The 24,292-nt window shown below is 39.1% G+C and overlaps 1 protein-coding gene across 6 annotated transcripts in view; it reads left to right on the top strand.

Moving 5' to 3' along the window:
• The window catches only part of prpf39 (PRP39 pre-mRNA processing factor 39 homolog (yeast)), a 37,876-nt gene that overhangs the window by 13,055 nt on the left and 529 nt on the right, over window positions 1-24,292 (top strand). For 2 of the 6 annotated variants that reach the window (XM_072271056.1, XM_072271066.1), the window contains exons 7-13: window positions 3,651-3,758; window positions 8,119-8,283; window positions 8,861-8,987; window positions 9,163-9,431; window positions 11,329-11,513; window positions 17,193-17,267; window positions 19,100-19,217. In XM_072271056.1, the coding sequence (XP_072127157.1) occupies window positions 3,651-3,758; window positions 8,119-8,283; window positions 8,861-8,987; window positions 9,163-9,431; window positions 11,329-11,513; window positions 17,193-17,267; window positions 19,100-19,217 (1,047 nt within the window). Of the gene's footprint in view, window positions 1-3,650; window positions 3,759-8,118; window positions 8,284-8,860; window positions 8,988-9,162; window positions 9,432-10,924; window positions 11,514-17,192; window positions 17,268-19,099; window positions 19,218-24,292 lie in introns of those variants that run through there. The other 4 variants (XM_072271095.1, XM_072271084.1, XM_072271074.1 and 1 more) reach the window with 4 other exon arrangements.

The raw sequence follows: 24,292 nt of genomic DNA, 5'->3' as shown, positions 1-24,292 counted from the left end.
GAGGAGTCTGATGAGGACAAAGGCCATGGAAGAAAGAAAAGGGGGGGGAGCACTAGAGGGGGGGCATTTTGTGTGTGTTCCTCTGATTACATGGGATTTTTCTTTTTGCATTCATCCAGGGGATGAGAGCTTTGCAGGCTGAGCAGGCTTTTAATTGCCTATTTCAGGTTGCCCTTGAGAAGCTGCTGATATCCTGCATTCTTCAATCACTGTGTTTCTGGAGGCGTAGGTATACCAACAATGTTGTCGTGAGAGAGATTTCAAGGATATTAACCCAGTGACTGTGAAGGAATGGTAATATGTTTCCAAATCAGAATGTTGTGTGGTTTGGAGGGCAACTTCCAGATGGTAATTGTTCCCATGCTATGATGCTCTTGTCCTAGCTAGTTGAGGGTTGTGGAATTGGAAGATGTTTTATGTGATGAGACTTGGGGGTTGTTGCAGTGCATTCTGTAGAAAGTACAAATTACTGCTACTGTGCTTCAGTGGAGGAGTGAGTAAATGAATGAATAAATGTAGTGCCTGTTAAGTGGGCTGCCATATACTGTATTGTGTTGAGCTTTTTGAATGTTCATCTGGTGAAATATTCCATGACACTTGTGCCTTGCATCTTGTAGACGTTGCAGAGTTAGGAGATGAGCTACTGGCTGCAACATTCCTAGCCTGTGACCTGCTTTTGTTGTCTTGTGTATCTGGCTTCTCCAATTCAGTTTCTGATTAATGATAACACCTGGTATATTGAAAATGGGTGATTTAGTAATGATAATGCCATTGAATGCCAGGGGGCGACAGCTGATTTTTAAAAAAATTTTGACTTTTGTAATTGCCGGAGTCGAGTTGCGCAGTTGTTTCTTGCCACCGATCAACCCAGGCCTAGATATGTTCCAGGTCTTGCTGCTTTTGGTTGTGGATTGCTTTATCTGAGAAATCATGAGGGCAGTTCCAAAAAACGGAATGAAACTAGATGAATTTATATAGTGCCTTTCAAAATGTTACTGTTGCCTTTCAGCAACCAAGGTAGTTTTGAAGTTTAGTTACTGGAATCTTTTGAAATCCAGTGTCTAATTTTTAGTAAGTCCTTCATCAAAGAGCTGAATCCATCCAATCAGTTATTGGAGTTAGTTGAGGGATGAATTTTAAATTATCTACTGAGAGAACTTTACAGTTTTAACGATCCCTTGAGATCTTTTATGTCTACCTGGGAGCTTGATTTTTTTATATTTTGTTAAAAGAATGTACTACCAGCAGTGAAATTTGCTGTGCTTTATTGAATTACCTGTCTAGACTGTATGCTGAAGCTTCTGGAATGGGCCTTGAATTCAAACGCTTCGAGAACTAGAGTGCTACCACTGACCAGAAGAGTTTGCAAAGTCTAGGCTATATTTTCCCCTTTATGTCAGGATCAATGACTGCTGTAGCTTATCTTGGTTCCCCGGTCATTAGAAGACAACAACATCACTGGTAGGGCACCATATTCTATGGCTGAATGAAGAGCTATCTATCCCCAGTCACTGTTGCCTCTTAAGTGTAAACTTAAAAGTAGGTACATTCTCAGGAGTCACTGAATATTATTTTGACGCAAAATATGGAAAAGAAGTTTTAATTTCCTCTTTTGCCCCTTATTCCTGTTTGTGGGATTTTGTTGTGCGTTTGTTATGTTTGTATATTTTATGTTCTATTCATTCCAATTGTGAGAATACATCCCTTATTATGTTTATTTAGTTAATAGTTTGCACAAGATACAAGTATAAAATAATTTTAAAATTATTTTTTAATTCAATATTATATTTTACCTTGTACACTGCAGATGTATTTTTCAATTTACTCAGTTCCTCTTTAGTTAATAATTAAATTCCAACTTTTTAAAGGATGAAAATAGTGAATTTCTTAATTGATAATACGGAGGGTCTAACTTGTGCAAGATACCTGTATGTGAAGTCTGTTACCTTAGGGTGGCTATTGCATGCTAGCTACTATATGAACTTGTCTGAGCAGCAGTGAGCCCCTCTCTGTACAATCATTGCTACTTTGTTTGGCAGTGTAGGCTTTGAGGAAGAAACTGGATTCATGAGAATATGGATATGGCAGGTAAAATGCTATGCGAAATATTCCAGGTCTTCCATTTTTATAAAACAATACTTTTTAAATCTAATAGATTTGAAACTATTGGTGTTGTGAGGCACCCAGAAGTAGACCGTAGACATAGGAATGGAATTAAACCATTTGGCCAGTCAAATCTGCCTTGCTATTCCATCATGGCTGATTTATTTTTCCCTCTCAACCCCATTCGCCTGCCCTCTCCCTGTAACCTTTGATGCCCTGACTGATCAAGAACCTATCTACCTCTGCTTTAAATACACCCAATGACTTGGCCTCCACTGGCATCAGTAGCAATGAATCCCACAGATTTACCATCCTCTGGCTAAAGAAATTCCTCCTCATTTGTGTTCCAAAGGGGTGTCCTTGTATTCTCGTATTAGAAACCTGTTTTTTGCCTGATTCATAGATGCAGGTACAACAAGCCAAGTGGTATGTTGGCCTACAGAGTATGGAATACAGAGAACATTGTTGAGTACAGGGTCCTGGTGAGACTACACATGGCATATTGTTGCTAGGTCGAACATTGCTAGTGAGGAAGTTTTTATGATAGATGGAATGCTGCAGCAAAGGTTCAACAGATCGATTCCTAGGATTCTGGGTTTGTATTCTGAGGAAAGATTGAGCGAACCGGACTAGAATAATTGGAAGAATGAGAGGAAGTCCCATTAAAATAGACATTCTTTCACAGCTTGGTGGGTTACATAGTTAATATTTCCTCTGGCTGGGGTGCCTAGAACTAGCAGGCCAGGCAGCATCTATGGAAAAGAGTAAACAGTTGATGTTTCGGGCTGAGACTTTTCATTAGGACAGATGAAGGGTCTCGACCCGAAACTTTGACTGTTTACTCTTTACCGTGGATGCTGCCTGGCTTGCTGAGTTCCTCCAGCATTTTGTGCACATTACTTTTGTTTCCAGGTTCTCTAGATTTTCTGTTGTTTGTGTCTAGAACCAGGGTCACAAACCAGCCTAACAATACAAATGAGAAGAAATTTCCTCATCTGTGTCCAAGAAGGCTTTGAAGGTAGTGTTAGTATATACTTGGATATAAACAAAAGCAATAATGGAGGAAAGTTATACTGAGATGGAAGACTAGATGTAATGACAAAGTAACATTAAGGAATCAATGGGCTTATCCTCATATTCTTATGCTCCTTTCCTCTCTTTACACACTTCAACTTTTTTATTACTTTTCACTTTAAATACCTCATTTTCTGTTCTTATCTTTTTGCCCCATTGTTTTTGTTGTTTCCTTTTCTGTTTTTATTCCTCATTTTCTCTTTATTTCTAGATTATTTATTGTGCATAATCATATAACAATTACAGCACAGAAACAGGCCATCTCAGCCCTTCTAGTCCATGCCAAATGCTTACTCTCACCTGGTCCCACTGACCTGCACTCAGCCCATATCGCTTAGAGATTCTGCATGGTCTTCAGATTTCATGAATGTTTAGAGAATGTGGAATTGTGTGCTTCCTTTTTACCTCATTTAATCTCTTTCAGGTTGGTTTTCAGTATTTTAAGTTTGAGAATTTTTTATACTCCTTTTTAGATTGTTTCTGAAATAGAAAATATGCGCCATAGAATTATTGAAGTCCGCCAAGAAATACATAATCATAATGAAAATGAAGTTAGCCGAAGATGGGCATTTGAGGAAGGAGTAAGTATTTTTTAACAAAACTAAATAGTAACAAAAGCAAATTAACTAATATTTCTTAACATCTATATGTTGTATTGTCTAGAAGATTTCTAAGATTTTCCAAGCATAAATTTGAGGTGAAAAGAAAGACTAATTGTTGTAACTGTGACTAAATCACTGGAGAAACAGGCAGACGTGCTCTTGGAGAACCTCTTGGTGGTCTCCTAAACTCAACATTCTGTACATCAATATTTTGAACTCTTGAGAAGAATAGTAACAGCAAATATTTTGATACAATCTATCACATATACATCAAAGCATGCCATGAAATGTGTAGTTTTCGTTAATAACCAGCACATCAATGATGTGCTTGGGGTCAGCCAGCAAGTGTCTCCACATTCCAACACCAACATAGCATGCCCACAATGTTCAACAGAACAAAACAAGATAATAACAGTGAAACAAGCCAGCTTCTCAGCCTCCCATCCATCCCCTCACATACACAGACCTCCAACCCCAAGACAGGCTGACTCCGGGCCTCCAGTCCTTGGCCCTGGGGTCATTGGTCCCCTTGGCCATGATGTCTATGTGGTTGGTCCAGGACAGGTTATGGGTAATTTTCTGATCTAGGAACTTAAAGCTCTCAACCCTTTCAATCTTAGCACCTTCGATGTAAACAGAAGTATGTGTACTCACCCTTTCCTGAAGTCAATAACAAGTTCTTCTGCTTTGCTGACACTGAGGGAAAAATTGTCATGTAGGTAGGCTCTCTTATCTCCTTCCAGTACTCAGACTCATCATTTGAGATATGACCCTCTATGGTGGTATAATCTGCAAACTTGCAGGTAGACTTGGAATAGAAGCTGGCCACATGGTTATAATTGTATAGGGAGTGGAGAAGGCTAAAGGCTGATTTATGCTTTTGTGTCAAATCGATGCCGTAGGTACGGCATAGCTGTGAACCCTACGCCGTAGCCTGACGCGCACCTCCCCCAAAATGTAACTACGCGTCGCGGCAGCGCAGACCGCAACAACTGTGGTCCACTTGATAGTATCTCATTTCCTCCTACGCTGCAATAGCTTCCCATTGGGTGACTGAAGGGCAGGGAAGGAACTCTGGCTGCATTGCTTTCCATAAAAGCTTTCCGAAATTATGGAGGACACATTTCGCTTTTACGAAAAAAGACGCACGCTTTAAACTTGTTTACCCTGAGAAAGACGACCATGAAGCCTTGCACGGGCAGGTGTGTGCGCATGCGCGACGTGCCTGAATTGCAGAGCGACGCAGACACACCAACGCACAAGTATAAATGCTCACAACGCGCATAGGTTAAGGTGTCGATTTGACGCAGAAGTATAAATCAGCCTTAAGGGTACAGCTTTTTGGGGCACCAGTGTTGAGGACAATCATTGTGTAGGTGTTGCGACCTATCTTTACTGATTGAGTTCAGGAAGTCAAGGATCCAGTTGCAAAAGGAGGTATTAAATTCCAGCTCTTGGAGTTTGATGAGCTTGCTTGGAATTATAGAATTAAAGGCATAGTTGTAGTCAATGAACAATAGTCTAACGTAGTCTTTACTCTTCAGGTGCTCCAGATATGAGTATAGGGCCAGGGAGATGACATCTGCTGTGGATCCTTTTCTGCATCCTTGTAGTCTTTAATCCACAGTTGTTCATCAAATCACTCTATTGTCATATTAAACACTTTGCCATCTGCCCAAGTATCATGTGTGTATTTTTACCCCTAAGTGAGAACTGTTTTTTAATACTCTGCTTGTATTACTGGATTACACATCCCCCTATGTTACACATACATGATTTGTCTGCTCTTCCTGTACCAGCTCACTCATTAGCTGTTTATTTCCAATTTACAGACATTCACTTTACAAATTGTTCTCAGGGATGAAAAACTGTTGTAACCTAGAGATTGCTTGTACAAATATGCCAGTGGGCAACAACTCTGCATATTTCTGTATAGTTTTTTTTTATTATTTCAGAAGTCTGCAGTTGTTTCCAACACAAACATTAAGTTAACTGACTGATATTTACTGGTTTTGTTTTCCTTCGTTTTGAATAGAAATACTTAATACAGCACATGGCAAGATTAAGCTGTTTTGCCAAGCTTACTTCAAAAGGCAACATGCATTCAATCCTTCAACAGTCATCTGTTCTGTTTAGTCTTTGGGTGATTCTTCTGCCTTTCATTTTAAAGCATTTTAGATCTCATAATATTCAAAGTATTTCTGTATTTGGTACTGTCTGCTATTATATCACAACAGCTGTGTTCAGTCTTTAACCATAAAAATGCCACTGTATGTTTTAAACATAGTCTCAAATTTTGTTCAATCATTTGCACTTTGTGTTTAAAGAAATGATAGCAGCTCTAACTATAATTTTCCATGGTTCTGTGGAAGGAATAAGAACATAAGAAAACAGGCAAGGGTCCCTCAGTCCAGCTCTGCCTTCATCTACCCCTAGCTCCTGCTCTTTCACGCCAGTTCCTGGAGCCCTTAAATTCCTGATCTTTGAAACAGTATAGGCATCTACTTTGTGCTGCACACTAAGGAACTTGTTTCAATAAACCACCCCTCATTTTCAAACCTTCAAGAAATGTAGATCTAATTTCTTGAGCCATGTGATAATGAGTTTATCATTCCAGGAATTATCTCGTGTAATCTCTTTTGGACTGTTTCCAACACCATAATATACTTCCTTAAATAAATCGATATTTGTGCCAATGATCTGGAAAATATTTTACTCAATTCATGAAGGGGCACATAGTAAGGAAGTTAATCATACAGTTTGCTTTGTGAATAAATTTCTATCTATAAAATAGGTGCCATTAGCAAGTCGTTGAAGAAATGCTATTTTTTTAGATTCAATTCATGTACTTGAAAAGTATGTAGATTGCATATGAAGTGTTTGGATTGTAAAGAAAAATAGACAAAATGTAGAAGAGTATTATGTGTATTTTAAAAAGCCATTTCATTAAGTGTCAAATAGGTTTATTATTCAGTTATAATAGGAAAAATAGTTATTTTGCAGAAGCTCTTGGATGGCTAGTATGGGCTTGGTGGTATTGGTATTAGATTATTATTGCCACATACCAAAAATACAGTGGGAAAACTTGTCTTGCCATCTGTTGAAACAGATCAAATCATTACATAGCACCTTGAAATAGAACAAGTAAAACAGTTAAATGTAAATGCCTCAGAGAAAGTGCAGTGCAGGTGAATACAGGGCAAGGTCATGATGTAGAATGTCACTCAAGAGTCCATATCATATATGAGGTCATTTAAGAGTATGTTAACAGCAGAATAGAAGCTGTCCTTGTACATTCTCCCTGTGACCGCATGGATTTCCTTCAGGAGCTCCAGTTTCCTCCCATATTCCAAAGATGTACCGGTTGATAGGTTAATTGGTCATTGTAAATTGCCCCGTAATTAGGCTAGGATTAAATTGGTGGATTGCTGGGCAGCCTTGCTCGAAGGACCTACTCCACACTGTGTGTCAATAAATAAATAATACCAAGCCATTATGCATCTAGGTCAGAGGTGGCCAACCTTTTACATTCCATGCGTCAATTTTTTCACTCACAAGTTCAGATGACCATACAACTCTTGTACCCCCATTCAATCCTTGTAAAAATATGTTAATATAGAACTTGTGCATGAAAAAATCGCATTTGAACTTGTATGTGTGAAAATTGATGCGTGGAATGTAAAGGGTTGGCCACCCCTGATCTAGGTAAAATGCTTTCACTGATGCATGAATAAAAATTTGTAAGGGTTGATAGAAACATAACAAATTTCTTTGTCCTCCTGAAGAAGTAGAGTGGTTACTGAGCTTTGATATGTGTGACATTGATATGCTAAGACAGAACAGGCTAAATAGCATGTTCAATAACATTTTGTGGTATGTAATGCTATAAGAAAGAAGTTTCTACTTCAAAAATGATCATAAGAGAATTAGAGGATATCAAAAATCATTAATTGCTCATTCTGTCTCTACACATCCTACCTGTTCAAAATATCTTCTAGCATTTTCTGCTTTCGTTTCAGATTGCTATCATTTGCCCTTTTTTATGTTTCTCAATAACTGTTTCCCCCTCCCTACAATAAATGTTTACGGTCTGAAACCGATGGAAAGTCAAATTGATCTGAAAGTTAAAACATTTTCACTTGCCACCTCTGCTATCTTCCCTGTTTGAAAAAGGAAAAAAATTAAATTGCAAGAACATGGAACGAGATAATTATTCCTGTGAGGGAAATTATCAATTTATGTTTAATTTGCTGAATTTTTTTTTAAATTGTGGAACAGCTAGATCCAAATTTTATGTTGGTTAAACTTTTTTTTTAAAAAGAGTTTCTTTATGTGATAGATTAAACGTCCTTACTTTCACGTGAAGCCGCTGGAGAAAGCACAGCTAAAAAACTGGAAAGATTACCTTGACTTTGAGATAGAAAATGGAACTCTTGAACGAGTAGTAGTTTTGTTCGAGAGGTGCCTTGTTGCTTGTGCCCTTTATGAAGACTTCTGGATAAAAGTAAGTGTCGGTATTTTAATCTTATTCAATATGTTGCTATCTTTACTCAATTATTTTGAAATTATTTTTTATAATCTCAATTAGACCATAGGACATAGGATCAGAATTGGGCTATTCAACCCATCAAATCTGCTCCACCATTTTATCATGGCTGATTTATTATCTCTTTCAACCGCATTCTCCTGCCTTCTCTCCATACGTAACCTTTGATGCCCTGACAAATCTCAAACCCATTGACCTTTGCTTTAAATATAGTCAATGAATTGGCTTGGCTTTCTGCAGATGTTAAGGTTATTAAATGTACTTGCTGAATGTTGTGACTTAACATCATTAATTTATGAGACCTGTGTTATTATTTGTAAGGCTTTTATTACTAATGTTCAAATAAATGTTTCGTCATCCAAAATTTAGTCTTGGCATTGAAATTTGAACTAGATAGACCATTGCACTTCAACAAAAGGAGCTGTTATTTACTTCTGACTAGTTGCATTCTACAGCAAAATACAGGCTTTTAACACAATCTTTAATTTGAATTGTGAAAAATATTATTTACGAGCTTTCTGATTTTTTTTTTCAGTATGCCAAATATATGGAGAACCACAGCAATGAAGGTGTAAGGCATGTTTTTAGCAGAGCATGTACAGTCCATCTTTCAAAGAAACCAATGGTTCACTTACTATGGGCTGCTTTTGAGGAACAGCAAGGTTAGCTGCTATAAATACCCACATCAGCTATTCCATTACATTTCATTGGAAGTAAATCCTTGTAACAGGATCGGTATAACGTAACAGAATGATAGTTGTGATACATTGCCAAGCTTAATTTTAACATAAATGTTTTTAATAATTATAAGGATTTTTTTGGTATTTCTGTTCACAGGGAACATCAATGAAGCAAGGCGAATCTTGAAAGCATTAGAAGAATCAGTGCCAGGATTAGCCATGGTCCGCCTAAGGCGAGTGAGTCTAGAACGCCGTCATGGAAATATTGATGAAGCAGAGTTTCTGCTGCAAGATGCCATTAAAAACAGTAAAACACCCAATGAGGCATCTTTCTATGCTGTGAAGTTGGCTCGTCTTTTATTCAAAGTACAGAAGAGTCTTCCAAAGGCCAGGAAGGTTCTAGTGGAAGCTATAGACTTTGATAAGGTATGAATTAAATTATCTAGAACTCAAACTTTTAAAACTCATACAACTGCAAACAAGCTAGTGGAGCAGAGTTGTAAATTTCAGTTCCAGTGAAGTTGAGAAGCACTTTACATGTTTGGAAATATTTTGTATTAATAGAATAACACTGATTTTAATAAACTTAAGTATAACTAATATAAAATTTTAAATTAGCAAAATATTTTAGCCAGCTCCCTGTGAAAAGTACAGCTAACTCATTTGCTTTCTAAACCAATTACATTACTTTCAAAGCTCATGAGGGTTCTTTTCATATTGAGGCTATTTCATCACGATAGGCGAATGCTGCGAGAAAAGGCGAACATTCTGCAAAGAATGTACTAAATACAGTTGTGTCATGGAGCCAGAATGATTATCTCGTATTTGAATTGAATCACTGAACTGTTATTTAGTTGGATTTATGGGCAAACATACAGTATGCTTAACTCCATCACTGAATAAGATACTGAAATGACACCATTTCAGAGTTATTTCTAAAATATAAAGTTTCTTTTGCTTGACTTTTATCTATTTTCCCTTGTTCTCACCACACTCCCCAGACAATTATCTCCTCATCTCCAGTTTAAGTACAGATGTGTTTTAAACCCACTTATTTTATTTGTGAGGTAACCTCATTACTCTCCCCCAACCAAGGCATTGAATTGTTAGTGAGAAAAAATGTGCAGTTCAAATTCAAATGTTATAACGATATGAATGCTTCTATAAAGACAAGTATGGTTAATCATACTGTGAAATGTCAGCATTGTTTTTAATCACTATTGGATTTTAATAAAGTTCAAAGTAAATTTATTGAAGTACTGTACATATACGTCACCATATACAAATGAGATTTGTTTTCTTGCGGGCATACTCAGTAAATCCAATAACCAAAATAGAATCAACTAAAGCCTGCACCCAACAGGACAGACAACAGAATGTGCAAAAGACAACAAACTGTGAATACAAAAGCAAAAAAATAAATAAACGATCAATATCGAAAACTTGAGATGAAGAGTCCTTGAAAGTGATTCCTTAAGTTGGGTTCAGTGATGAAGACAAGTGAATGGTTGAGGAACTGTTCCGGAACCTGAGAATGTATTGTTGCATGAAGAGAGACAAACTATGGAGGCTTTCTCAAATTGCCAGGCTAGGTCTGTTCCTCGAGTTCAATTACCATACTCAGTACATTTCCAATTTACTCCTCTGTTAAAATGTGCGTAACAGTAAAACCAAGAATGAAACTATTGTTTTAAAAGCCATTATTGTGATCAGCAGCATTATTAGTAGTGAATGTTATGCCTTCTGCAGAATTTAGTATGAATTTATGTGTTTTGTTGAATAAAAATTTAGTTAAATGTTTCAATCTTAATGTGGAGCATTTCTCTAGGAATTGGTCTTTTTAATTAACACATTTGTGGGCAATTTGAACAAATATATTTACTTGAGCTTTCACTTTCGCCATTCCTGTGTATTTTCAGATTACCTTCTACAGTATTTTGACCCATTGGATCATCTGTAATGACTTTATTCTACTACTATATACCATGCTGTGTACAGCTGGGTATGTTCTCTTACTCCCATCCTGTGACAAAAAAATTGCCACAGTCCACCAGTTCAGGATGTGTATTTTCAAAAAAGTGCTGATTTTTATTTTCCCTCCCATTCTCCAGGCTGACTAAGACGAATGCAACTTCTCCAAGGAAGCCCAAGTGCAAATTGTTGACAAGACTGGGAATCCAACTCGGGATTCTGACTTGGGAGCTGAACAATTAAATGTAGTCGTTTAGTTTCTATGAAATAAGTATTGCCATATTTTAACTAGGTAGTATTTTGTATGTTGCAATTATTTGGATAATGCTGGATGATTTGTTTTGATTTTTAGGAAAGCCCCAAACTGTATTTGAATTTGTTGGAACTTGAATATAATTCAGACCTCAAACTGAATGAGGAAAACATTTTGAATGCATTTGACATTGCTGTAAATAGCGCATTGCCTATTGAAACAAGGATTGCCTTCTCCCAGCGAAAAGTGGAATTTTTGGAAGACTTTGGCTCAGATGTGAAAAGGTTAGTTTTAATTTTGTTTCTGATCTTTGTGAAACAATGTATTTTTATATCCATGTGCTTAGTGGTGAACTTGGTGAATATATTCGTTTTCTTCAAAATTTTTCATTGTTTTTAAATATCTGAAACATTGGAATTTGTCCATTTGAAGAATGCGGCATTTTAAACAACATTCCACATTTATACTGATGTTATGAGTATTTTGGCACGTGGCCAAGTGGTTAAGGCGTTTGTCTAGTGATTTGAAGGTCGCTAGTTCGAGCCTTGGCTGAGGCAGCGTGTGTGTCCTTGAGCAAGGCACCTTACCACATATTGCTCTGCAATGACACCGGTGCCAAGCTGTATGGTCCTAATGCCCTTCCCTTGGACAACATCGGTGGCGTGGAGAGGGGAGACTTGCAGCATGGGCAACTGCTGGTCTTCCATACAACCTTGCCCAGGCCTGCGCCCTGGAAACCTTCCAAGGCACAAATTCATGGTCTCATGAGACTAACGGATGCCTATTATTATTATTATTATTATTATTATTAGTATTTTATCTCAACCTCTAATCCAAAATCCCATTCTGTTTACTGTTCAATTCATTCTAAAGATTAGATTGATATCGTGACATGTGATTACTTCGATCCAAATTCCATGTTTGTGATAGCATACAATATACAACATGGGAACTGAGTCAGAATCCATTTAATTTGGATTTTTTTACACTGGTCAACAGAAAAAGACTGTGTCAAAGTGAAAACAGATCTCTACAAAGTGGTCTAAATTAATACAAATATAAAACACAAAATAATTGATTGCGTTAAGTATTCACCCCCTTCAAAATAACACACCAAATTATCACTAGTTCAACCAATTGGTTTTAGAAGTCACACAGTTAGTTAAAAGGAGAACATAGTGTGCAGTCAAGGTGTTTCAATTGAATGTAGTTAAAATGCACCTGTACCTGGAAGGTCCAACTGCTAGGTAGTCAGTACCATGGCAAAAACTACACCATCAAAACAAAAAGAACATTCCAAGCAACTCCTTGAAAAGTTTATTGAAAAGCACAAGTCAGGAGAAAGATGCAAGAAAATTTCCAAGTCTCTGAATATCCCTTGGAAAGAATATGACAGAGCTGTAAATCTGTTAGAGCAGGCTGTCCTCAAAAACTGAATGACTAGTGTGGGAGGCTACCAAGAGACCTGTGACAACTCCGGAGGAGTTACAAGCTTCAGTGGCTGAGATGGGAGAAACTGTGCATACAACAACTGTTTTATGGGCAAAGAGAAAGCCACTGTTGAAATAAAACTTCACATGCAATCTCAACTAGAATTTACCTGAGGCTTCTCAGGGGGATGGGAACCAGTGCAGAGAAACAGAGGGGTGTAAAGTGAGGGTAGAAGCAAAAAGTAGTAAGGTGAAAAGTAAAAGTGGCAGGCTGGCAAATCCAGGGCAAAAATCAAAAAGGGGCACTTTTCAACATAATTGTATAAGGGCGAAGAGTGTTGTAAAAGCGAGCCTGAAGGCTTTGTGTGTCAATGCAAGGAGCATTCGTAACAAGGTGGATGGAAGTGCAGATTGTTATTAATGAATATGATATAGTTGGGATCACAGAGACATGGCTCCAGGGTGACCAAGGGTGGGAGCTCAACATTCAGGGATATTCAATATTCAGGAGGGATAGACATGAAAGAAAAGGAGGTGGGGTAGCATTGCTGGTTAGAGAGGAGATTAACGCAATAGAAAGGAAGGACATTAGCCGGGAGGATGTGGAATCGATATGGGTAGAGCTGCATAACACTAAGGGGCAGAAGACACTGGTGGGAGTTGTGTACAGGCCACCTAACAGTAGTAGTGAGGTTGGGGATGGTATTAAACAGGAAATTAGAAATGTGTGTAATAAAGAAACAGCAGTTATAATGGGTGACTTCAATCTACATATAGATTGGGTGAACCAAGTTGGTAAGGGTGCTGAGGAAGAGGATTTCTTGGAATGTATGTGGGATGGTTTTTTGAACCAACATGTCGAGGAACCAACTAGAGAGCAGGCTATTCTAGACTGGGTATTGAGCAATGAGGAAGGGTTAATTAGCAGTCTTGTTGTGAGAGGCCCCTTGGGTAAGAGTGACCATAATATGGTGGAATTCTTCATTGAGATGGAGAGTGACATAATTAATTCAGAAACAAAGGTTCTGAACTTAAAGAAGGGTAACTTTGAAGGTATGACACGTGAATTAGCTAAGATAGACTGGCAAAGGACACTTAAAGGGTTGACAGTGGATATGCAATGGCAAGCATTTAAAGGTCGCATGGATGAACTACAACAATTGTTCATCCCAGTTTGGCAAAAGAATAAATCAAGGAAGGTGGTGCACCTGTGGCTGACAAGGGAAATTAGGGATAGTATCAATTCCAAAGAAGAAGCATACAAATTAGCCAGAAAAAGTGGCTCACCTGAGGACTGGGAGAAATTCAGAGTCCAGCAGAAGAGGACAAAGGGCTAATTAGGAAGGGGAAAAAAGATTATGAGAGAAAACTGGCAGGGAACATAAAAACTGACTGTAAAAGTTTTTGTAGATATGTGAAAAGAAAAAGATTTGTTAAGACAAATGTAGGTCCCCTGCAGACAGAAACAGGTGAATTGATTATGGGGAGCAAGGACATGGCAGACCGATTGAATAACTACTTTGGTTCTGTCTTCACTAAGAAGGACATAAATAATCTTCCGGAAATAGTAGGGGACAGAGAGTCCAGTGAGATGGAGGAACTGAGGGAAATACATGTTAGTAGGGAAGTGGTGTTAGGTAAATTGAAGGGATTAAAGGCAGATAAATCCCCAGGGCCAGATGGTCTGCATCCCAGAGTGCTTAAGGAGGTAGCCCAAGAAATAGTGGATGCATTAGTGATAATTTTTCAAAACTCTTTAGATTCTGGACTAGTTCCTGAGGATTGGAGGGTGGCTAATGTAACCCCACTTTTTAAAAAAGGAGGGAGAGAGAAACCAGGGAATTATAGACCGGTTAGCCTAACATTGGTGGTGGGGAAAATGCTAGAGTCAGCTATCAAAGGTGTGATAACAGCACATTTGGAAAGCGGTGAAATCATCGGACAAAGTCAGCATGGATTTGTGAAAGGAAAAACATGTCTGACGAATCTCATAGAAATTTTTGAGGATGTAACTAGTAGAGTGGATAGGGGAGAACCAGTGGATGTGGTATATTTGGATTTTCAAAAAGCTTTTGACAAGGTCCCACACAGGAGATTAGTGTGCAAACTTAAAGCACACGGTATTGGGGGTAAGGTATTGATGTGGTTAGAGAATTGGTTGGCAGACAGGAAACAAAGAGTGGGAATAAACGGGACCTTTTCAGAATGGCAGGCAGTGACTAGTGAGGTACCGCAAGGCTCAGTGCTGGGACCCCAGTTGTTTACAGTATATATTAATGACTTAGATGAGGGATTTAAATGCAGCATTTCCAAGTTTGCGGATGACACAAAGCTGAGCGGCAGTGTTAGCTGTGAGGAGGATGCTAAGAGGATGCAGGGTGACTTGGATAGGTTAGGTGAGTGGGCAAATTCATGGCAGATGCAATTTAATGTGGATAAATGTGAGGTTATCCACTTTGGTGGCAAAAACAGGAAAGCAGGTTATTATCTGAATGGTGGCCGATTAGGAAAAGGGAGGTGCAACGAGACCTGGGCGTCATTGTACACCAGTCATTGAAAATGGGCATGCAGGTACAGCAGGTGGTGAAAAAGGCGAATGGTATGCTGGCATTCATAGCAAGAGGATTCGAGTACAGGAGCAGGGAGGTACTACTGCAGTTGTACAAGGCCTTGGTGAGACCACACCTAGAGTATTGTGTGCAGTTTTGGTCCCCTAATCTGAGGAAAGACATCCTTGCCATAGAGGGAGTACAAAGAAGGTTCACCAGATTGATTCCTGGGATGGCAGGACTTTCATATAATGAAAGACTGGATCAACTAGGCTTATACTCATTGGAATTTAGAAGATTGAGGGGGGATCTTATCGAAACGTATAAAATCCTAAAGGGATTGGACAGGCTAGATGCAGGAAGATTGTTCCCTGTTGGGGAAGTCCAGAACGAGGGGTCACAGTTTGAGGATAAAGGGGAAGCCTTTTAGGACCGAGATTAGGAAAAACTTCTTCACACAGAGAGTGGTGAATCTGTGGAATTCTCTGCCACAGGAAATAGTTGAGGCCAGTTCATTTGCTATATTTAAGAGGGAGTTAGATAAGGCCCTTGTGGCTAAAGGGATCAGCGGGTATTGAGAGAAGGCAGGTACAGGGTTCTGAGTTGGATGATCAGCCATGATCATACTGAATGGCGGTGCCGAATGGCCTACTCCTGCACCTATTTTCTATGTTTCTGGAAGACCCAGAAATCAACTGGAAGAAGGTTCTATGGTCTTATGAAACCAAAATTGAGCTTTTTGGCCATTAAGACTAAATGCTTTTGTTGGCATAAGCCATACACTGCACATTATCAAAAACACACCATCCCTACCGCAAACCATGATGGTGGCTGCATCCTGCTGTGGGAATACTTCACTGTAGCAGGCCCTGTAAAACTTGTGAAGGTAGAGGGTAAAATGAATGCAGGAAAATGCAGGGAAAACCTGATGCAGTCTGCAAGAGAACTGTGACTTGGGAGAAGATTTGTTTTCCAGCAAGGCAATGGTCCTAAGCATAAAGCCACACAGGAAAGAACAACAGTTAGTGTCTAGGAGTGGCCATGTCAGAATCTAGACCTCAATTCAATTAAGAATTTGTGGCTGGACTTGAAAAGGGCTATTGACTCACAATCCCCGTGGAATCTGACAGAGCTCAAGCAGTTTCGTGACGAAGAATGGAGAAAAATTGCAGTGTTGAGATGTGCAAAGCTGTTAAAGATCTATCCACACAGACTCAAGGCTGTAATTGCTGCCAAAGGGCATCTACTATATACTGACTTGAAGGGGGTGAATACTTATGCAATCAATTATCTTATGCAATCAATTATTTTATAGCAGGTTTTTTTTGTTAGTAGGGGTTCTTTTTTCCTTTTTTCAAAAAAAATAGTTTTAACACTTTATTTTTCCTCATTATTGATATATTGTTTAGCTTTTGTTAATCAGTTATTTGGTAATTTAATTCCTCATTGTACATATTGACATGTTGACTTGATTACTTTAAAGTATTTTTTGTTGATCTTCAATAATAATGAATAAAAAAGATTTTAAAATGAAAATTATTTTTAATAACTAATAAATTTAAACCAATTTGTAGTAATTTGTTTTCACTTTGACATGAAAGAGTCTTTTCTATTGATCCGTGTCAAAAAAAGCCCAATTAAATCCACTGTGATTCAATGTTGTAAAACAAAAAAAAACTTAAAAGGGGGATGAATAGTTTTTATAGGTACTGTATGTGCAGTTATACCCTGCTTTTGAGACCCAACATAAAATAAAGATCTCTTACCCTGGGCACGATCTTCAGGTGTGTCCACATGAGCATTAAATATGATTGCTATAAGTTACTGGAGCATTTTGAAGTAAGTGTCAATTTTCAGGAAACTAGTTTTTGTCTTAATTCCTTCTCCTGGAATGACGTTAGTGGCAGTCTGGTCTGTTTGAACAAAATACTTTTTAAGATCTCCTTTGTCTTGGAACAGCCATTAATTGTTTTCTATTTCCCAGACTCATGGTGGCTTATGATGATCACCAACAGCTTTTAAGAGATCAGGAGTCCTTGAAAAGAAAAGCGGAAAATGGGCAAGTATTGTCTTTTTTCCCCTCATGAAAATACTTAAACAACAATGGATTAAAATTGATTTAGGAATCCAAAATATTAGTGACATACAGTCATTCTGATAGTGTTAGCTGAGTCGTCTCTTTCCTAAGGGACTTCTTTTGGTGTTATCAGTGATCATCTCATTACAAGGGCTTCATCAGACAATTTTCAAAACCAGAATTGCCCTTGGCTGTAATGCTGCTTGTGAGTAGCGTACAGAGTATCTAGTTCTTCAGGGACATGAAAGTGCTGAAGCTGGAATCTGAAAAAGCAAACAATCTGCTGGAAGAACTCAGTGGATTCAGCAGTATCTGTAGAAGAATGAACTAAGTGCCTTTGATGTACATTTAGTTAGGGAGAATTGAACCCTATCCTTTAAGTCTTAAATGATGACAGAATTTGTTAGGAAGTGGAATATAGATGAGACAGGAAAAGAGAGCCATCAGACTGTGAGTTCCGAGGCCAACAATGATAGGTTTTGATTTTTTGCTTGTTTTCTAACCTGAGTACAAATATAAAAATGATGTTCTAACTTGCCCAGTCTAATAAGATTCTAATAGAGTCATAGAGTTGTGCAGCAAAGAAAGGGGTCTTTTTGGCCCAACTCATCCATGCTGACTGATTTCTGTTGATCTTAATCCTATTTGCTGTCATTAGATCATATCCCTCTTCTCCTTTCCTCTCCAAGTGTCTATCCATATGTTTTTTTAAAATGTTGTATTTTTCTCTGAGCTCATTCCAGATATTCACCACACTCTGAGGAAAACCTTTCCCTTCGATCTCCTTTAAATTTCTCCCTTAAACCTATCACCTCTAGTTTAGACCCCTCTTTCTCCACCCCCATCCTAGACTCTAAATTTATAAACTCGTTCAGTCCTCTACATTCCAGTGACTTAAAGCCTTCATTTCCAGGAAATGTTATGCTGACTCTGGTTTTTACTAATGCTGCTACATTGTTCCAGTAGTTTGGCAACCAGAGCGGTATACAATAGTCAAGGTGTTGACTGACCCCTGTTTTGTTTATCTGGAACATGATATCCCAGATTTGATATTCATTGCCATGGCCTAATAAGGCAAGCATGCTGAATGACATCTTCACTACCCTTTTCACTTATGCTGCCATTTTCAGGGAGCTGTGAACTTGTACTTCAAGGTATCCTATACATCTATAGTCCTGAGTTTTCTGCCACTTACTGTGCACATCCTGTTGGTTTTTTGATGTACCATAATGCTTTTCCTCAGGTTTTTCTAGATTAAATTACATCTGCCACGGCTCCACCCAAATTTCCATCAGATCCCTTCATTTTCTTTCATCATAATCTTCACACACTACTATTTCTTCAATTCTCATATCATCACCATTCTGAAATCTGATGAGATGGGAATAAGTTGTTTCTAAAACATAGTCTTCAGTCTCCTGAATGTATTAATGAGAAGAGAGTATGTTCTTAATGATGGTTGCTGTCTTTATTGAGGCACTGTCTTTTGAAGATTTCCTCTATGTTTCGGGGGCTTATCTCCGCGATGGAGCTGAGTCCACAACAACCTCTTACTATCCTGTGCATTGACACCTCCATACCAAACGGTGATGCAACCAGTCAGAATGCTCTCCATGGTACATCTAGAAACTCGGATCCCATGTACCCTAACTTTTTGGACCAGTTTATTGTACAACACTTTGTAAAACTGATTAAATATATCTCCCTAATCTTAGAATGTGTTCTTGTAATCTTTGAGCAGCTAATGTAAATATAGTATTTTAATTCCAAATTTTCATGGCAAATATCTTTGCTCATTTGTCTAAATTTGACAGGTCAGAGGAACCAGAGGAAAAAAAGCAAAGAACTGATGCAACATTGGACTCTACCCAGCTGATGAGTGGGGACTTGCAGGCTAATTCAGCTGCATATAACTATAATGCTTGGTATCAGGTGGGTAATCTCTGATCAAATTAAATTGCTAAAGAACTGATTTGTGACATGGAAAGATCATTGAATTTCTTTATCCAGCGTAATATTTTATTAATACATGTATTGCTGCAATTCTGAAAGAAAGAGAAATATTGTCTTGAATTTGGCTATTCTTTCTAACCTCTGGTAATTGGTGACAGGGCAGTGACAGCAGTTGCACAGACCAAGTCAGACAGTGAGTTTACACACATCAATGCCAATCTCCCATTAAAATATAAAACAGGTATTCAACTTGCTCAACAGACCCTCAAGAATTTGGACTCCAATTTTCAACTTCAGTAAGGTTGGGGAGATGATCATGCTTGTGATATTTTATGGCTTCAGATGACATGCAAATTTTGAGATTTTTGAGTCTTGATAATCTAAATGTTAGCTTTTTGTTTGTCTTTAATATCATTACAAAGACCTAATTCTGTTTTCATATTGAGGAATTGGGCGTTTTGTCACATTAATGGGAAAACTAAAAGATTAAAAGATCAGCAGTTGCAAAATTGTATACTTAAAACAATTTATAATGCCGTGATCTGTCACATACCTTCCATCAAGCCAAGCAATCAAATCTGGGTATATAAGGAAGGTCAGCCTTGGGTAACAGAATAGGAATCAGGTTTATTATCACTGACATGTGTCATGAAAGCTGTTGTTTTGTGACAGCAGTGCAGTACAGATCATAAAAGTTAAATTTATGACATAGAAGTTCAAAAATAAATAGCATGAAAGAGGAAAAGCAAGGTGGTGTTCATTGATTCATGGACTATTCAGAAATTTGATGGCGGAGGTGAAGAAACTGTTCCTAAAACATTAAGTGTCCTTACAGTACTTGTCCTTGATGGTAGCAATGAAGAGTTCATGTCCCAGGTAGAGAGGATCCCTAATGATGAATGCCAACTGCCCAAGGTACCATCTTTTGAAGTTGTTATCTGTTGGGGAGGGCTGTGCACAAGATGGAGCCAGCTTAGTCCTCAACCCCATGCAACTTCTTTCAGTGCTGCATATTGGAGCCTTCATACAAGACAGTGATGGAACCAGTCAGAATGTTTTCCACTGCCCATCAGTAGAAATTTGCTCGAGTCTTTGGTGACATAACAAACTTCATCAAACTTCTAACAAATTATAGCTGCTGGCATGGTGCCTTCATAATTGTCTGAATGTGTTGGACCAAAAATAGGTCCTCTGTTATTTACAGGTATAGCGCAGAACAAGCCTTTCCAGCCCAACAAGCCACAGCACCCAGCAGCCCACCAATTTAATCCTTGTTTAATCACAGACTATTTACAATAACAAGTTAACCTACTAACCAGTACGTCTTTGGACTGTGGGAGAAAACCCACATTTTCATGGTGAGGATGTACAAACTTCTTGCAGAGGATAGCAACATAGAAAACCTACAGCACAATACAGGCCTTTCGGCCCACAAAGTTGTGCCGAACATGTCCCTACCTTAGAAATTACTAGGCTTACTTATAGCCCTCTATTTTTCTAAGCTCCATGTACCTATCCAAAAGTCTCTCAAAAAAGACCCTATCTTATACCCCTCCACCACCGTTCCCAGCAACCCATTCCATGCGCTCACCACTCTTGAGTAAAAACAAAACTTACCCCTGACATCTCCGCTGTACCTACTCCCCAGCACCTTAAACCTGTGTCCTCTTGTGGCAACCATTTCAGTCCTGGGAAAAAGCCTCTGACTATCCACACGATCAATGCCTCTCATCATCTTATACTCCTCTATCAGATCATCTCTCATCCTCTGTCGCTCCAAGGAGAAAAGGCTGAGTTCACTCAACATATTCTCATAAGGCATGCTCCCCAATCCAGGCAACATCCTTGTAAATCTCCTCTGCACCCTTTCTATGGCTTCCACATCCTTCTTGTAGTGAGGCGACCATAATTGAACACAGTACTCCAAGTGGGGTCTGACCAGGGTCCTATATAACTGCAACATTACCTCTCGGCTCCTAAATTCAGTTCCACGATTGATGAAAGCCAATGCACTGTATGCCTTCTTAACCACAGAGTCAACCTGCGCAGCTGCTTTGAGTGTCCTATGGACTCGGACCCCAAGGTCCCTCTGATCCTCCACACTGCCAAGAGTCTTACTATTAATGCTATATTCTGCCATCACATTTGACCTACCAAAATGAAGCACCTCACACTTGTCTGGGTTGAACTCCATCTGCCACTTCTCAGCCCAGTTTTGCATCCTATCAGTGTTCCGCTGTAACCTCTGACAGCCCTCCACACTATCCACAACATCCCCAACCTTCATGTCATCAGCAAACTTACTAACCCATCCCTCCACTTCCTCATCTAGGTCATTTATAAAAATCACGAAGAGTAGGGGTCCCAGAACAGATCCCTGAGGCACTCCACTGGTGACCGACCTCCATGCAGAATATGACCCATCTACAACCACTCTTTGTGGATCCAGAACGGGCTTGCCCACAGAAGGCAATGTCCCCTTGGATCCCATGCCTCCTTACTTTCTCAATAAGCCTTGCATGGGGTACCTTATCAAATGTCTTGCTGAAATCCATATATACTACATCTACTGCTCTTCCTTCATCAATGTGTTTAGTCACATCCTCAAGAAATTCAATCAGGCTTGTAAGGCACGACCTGCCCTTGACAAAGCCATGCTGACTATTCCTAATCATATTATACCTCTCCAAATGTTCATAAATCCTGCCTTCTGGGTGCCAGAATTGAACTCTGAACTCCGACTGTAATAGCGTCCCACTAGCTGCTGCACTACTGTGTTGCACAGGAATTTGGAGTTACTCATCCTTTCCTGACTTCCCTGCACAATCTGTTCCTTGGTCTTGCTGATGTTGAGAGCAAGGTTGTTGCAACACCACTCAGCCAGCCAATCAAGCTCACTTTTGCATGCCTCCTTGGTGCTATGAGATTCTGCCATCAGTGGTTATCGGCAAATTTATAAATGGTGTTTGAGCTGTGTGTAACCTCTCGGTCATGAGTAGAGGAGTGGGCTAAGCATGCGTCTTTGTGCCTTTGTTGATTGTCAGTTAAGAGGTGCTATTATTACCAATCCACACAGGCTGTTGTTTCCTGATGAGCGTGAAGGCAAAGATTGAGTTGTAGAGAAAGATACAGAGGCCCAGGTTTTAAAGTTTATTGATGAGCTCTAAGGGGATTATGGTGCTTAACACAGAACTATACTCAACGAGCAGCCTGCTGTATGTATTGCAGTTGTCAGGTACTCCAGAGCCTTGTAGAAACCTTGTGAGCCAGTGCCATTTTTACGAAAGTTCATAAATTGAAATGTACACCAAAAAAATCACTGGGTGTCTATAAATGGTGGACATATCCAATCCATCATTGGTGAAGTCCCCCCCCCCCCACTACCACATCCATAAGGAGCACTGCACAGGAGGGTAGCATCCAATATCAACGACCACCCCCCCCCCCATCCAGGCCATGCTCTCCTCACTGCTGTCATCAGGAAGGACATACAGAAGTCTTTGGTCCCACACCACCAGGTTCAGGAACAGTTATTACACCTGAATCATCAGGTTCCTGAACCAGAGTCGATAACTTCCCCTCACCCCAACATTGAACTGATTCCCCAACCTTTGGTCTAATTTTCAAGAACTCCACAATTCATGGTCTCAATATTTTTTATTATTGCTTTATTATTATTTTCTAATTGGTTGTCTTTTGCACAGTAGTTGCATGCCATCTTTGTGTGTAATTTTGCATTGATTCTATTGTGTTTCATTGTATTTACTGTGAACGAATAAAGCATCTTGGGGTAGTATGAGTTGAGATAGGAAAAACAAATCATTAATGCTGTTTCTGTCAGATTAATGCTTTATAAATATCCTGTCGTCTTTGAAGTCCAACTTATCGGCAACTGAGTGCAGAAGAGGTGATGGAGGCACTTAAAGCTTGCAGCTGTTAAATGAACCATTTTGACCTCATGAAGTCCTTTAAAACAGAGGCATCAGCCTTAATTTTTGTTTGATTCACGTTTAATAAGGTTTTGTTGAGGAATCCCTCGGAGCAGAATCTAACATCATCGGTCTTTAATTGATTCAACAATGGCCATTTCCATCTATTCCAAAGCAAGGCTTTATGGCTGAGTTCAGTGTTCAGTTCTAATTACACTTCATCAGACAATGCAAATGCAACGCAAGTTGTATGTGAACTTGTGCATCACAAGTGATATTTGCACAGACAAGTTGCCTCCAACATCATTCCCTTATAATGTGCCCAATTCCCCAACGACATCTAGCAGGATTACCACTGTCTTACAACTCAATCCCAACCAGTCATTGTCATAATTAGAAGTCAAAGCTGGTAATTTTGTGTCAACTTGTAATTTGGCTTTCTAAATACTTACAAGCTGCAGGTTAGAAGTATGTAGTTCTTGATGAGTGGCAGGGCAGTATGATAGCATAGTGGTTAGCGTAACAATGTTACAGTGCTAGTGATCACCGATCAGAGTTCAATTCCACCACTACCTGTAAGTTCTTCCCATGACAGAGTGGCTTTCACGAGAGTGCTCCAGTTTCCTCCAACATGCCAAAGATATCTGGTCAGTGTTACTGAGTTGTCGGTATGCTATGTTACTGCTGGAAGTGCGGCAATACTTGCGGGCTGCCCAACACAATTGTCATTGGCTTGATTTGAAGCAAGTAATGCCTCTCACTATATGTTTCAATGTACATGTGACAAATAAAGCTGATCTTTATCTTGAGTGCAACTGTAGGCTTGACACCATTCAGATATGGTGGGCCGTAACCAGTAGCCCATCTGTTGAAGCTGACTGCCCTGTCTCTGACTTGCTTAGCACTTAAAAACTTCCTCTCATTTAATACAAATAGATATTGTGTGGGAGATGATATCATTGGAAAATGAGGGTTTCTCATCAAAAGTTAGTGCTACAACATTGACATTTCAGATAGACTTTTGTGTACAGTTGAATGTTGATTTTGATTGGAATACCTAAACTTCATATTGGAAGCACAAACTGGAATGGCCACCATCTATTTTTGATCATTGTTTCGGGAAAT

Source organism: Mobula birostris, chromosome 1, assembly GCF_030028105.1.
Source record: "Mobula birostris isolate sMobBir1 chromosome 1, sMobBir1.hap1, whole genome shotgun sequence".
Classification (NCBI taxonomy): domain Eukaryota; kingdom Metazoa; phylum Chordata; class Chondrichthyes; order Myliobatiformes; family Myliobatidae; genus Mobula; species Mobula birostris.
This window is presented reverse-complemented; position numbering and strand designations above follow the sequence as displayed.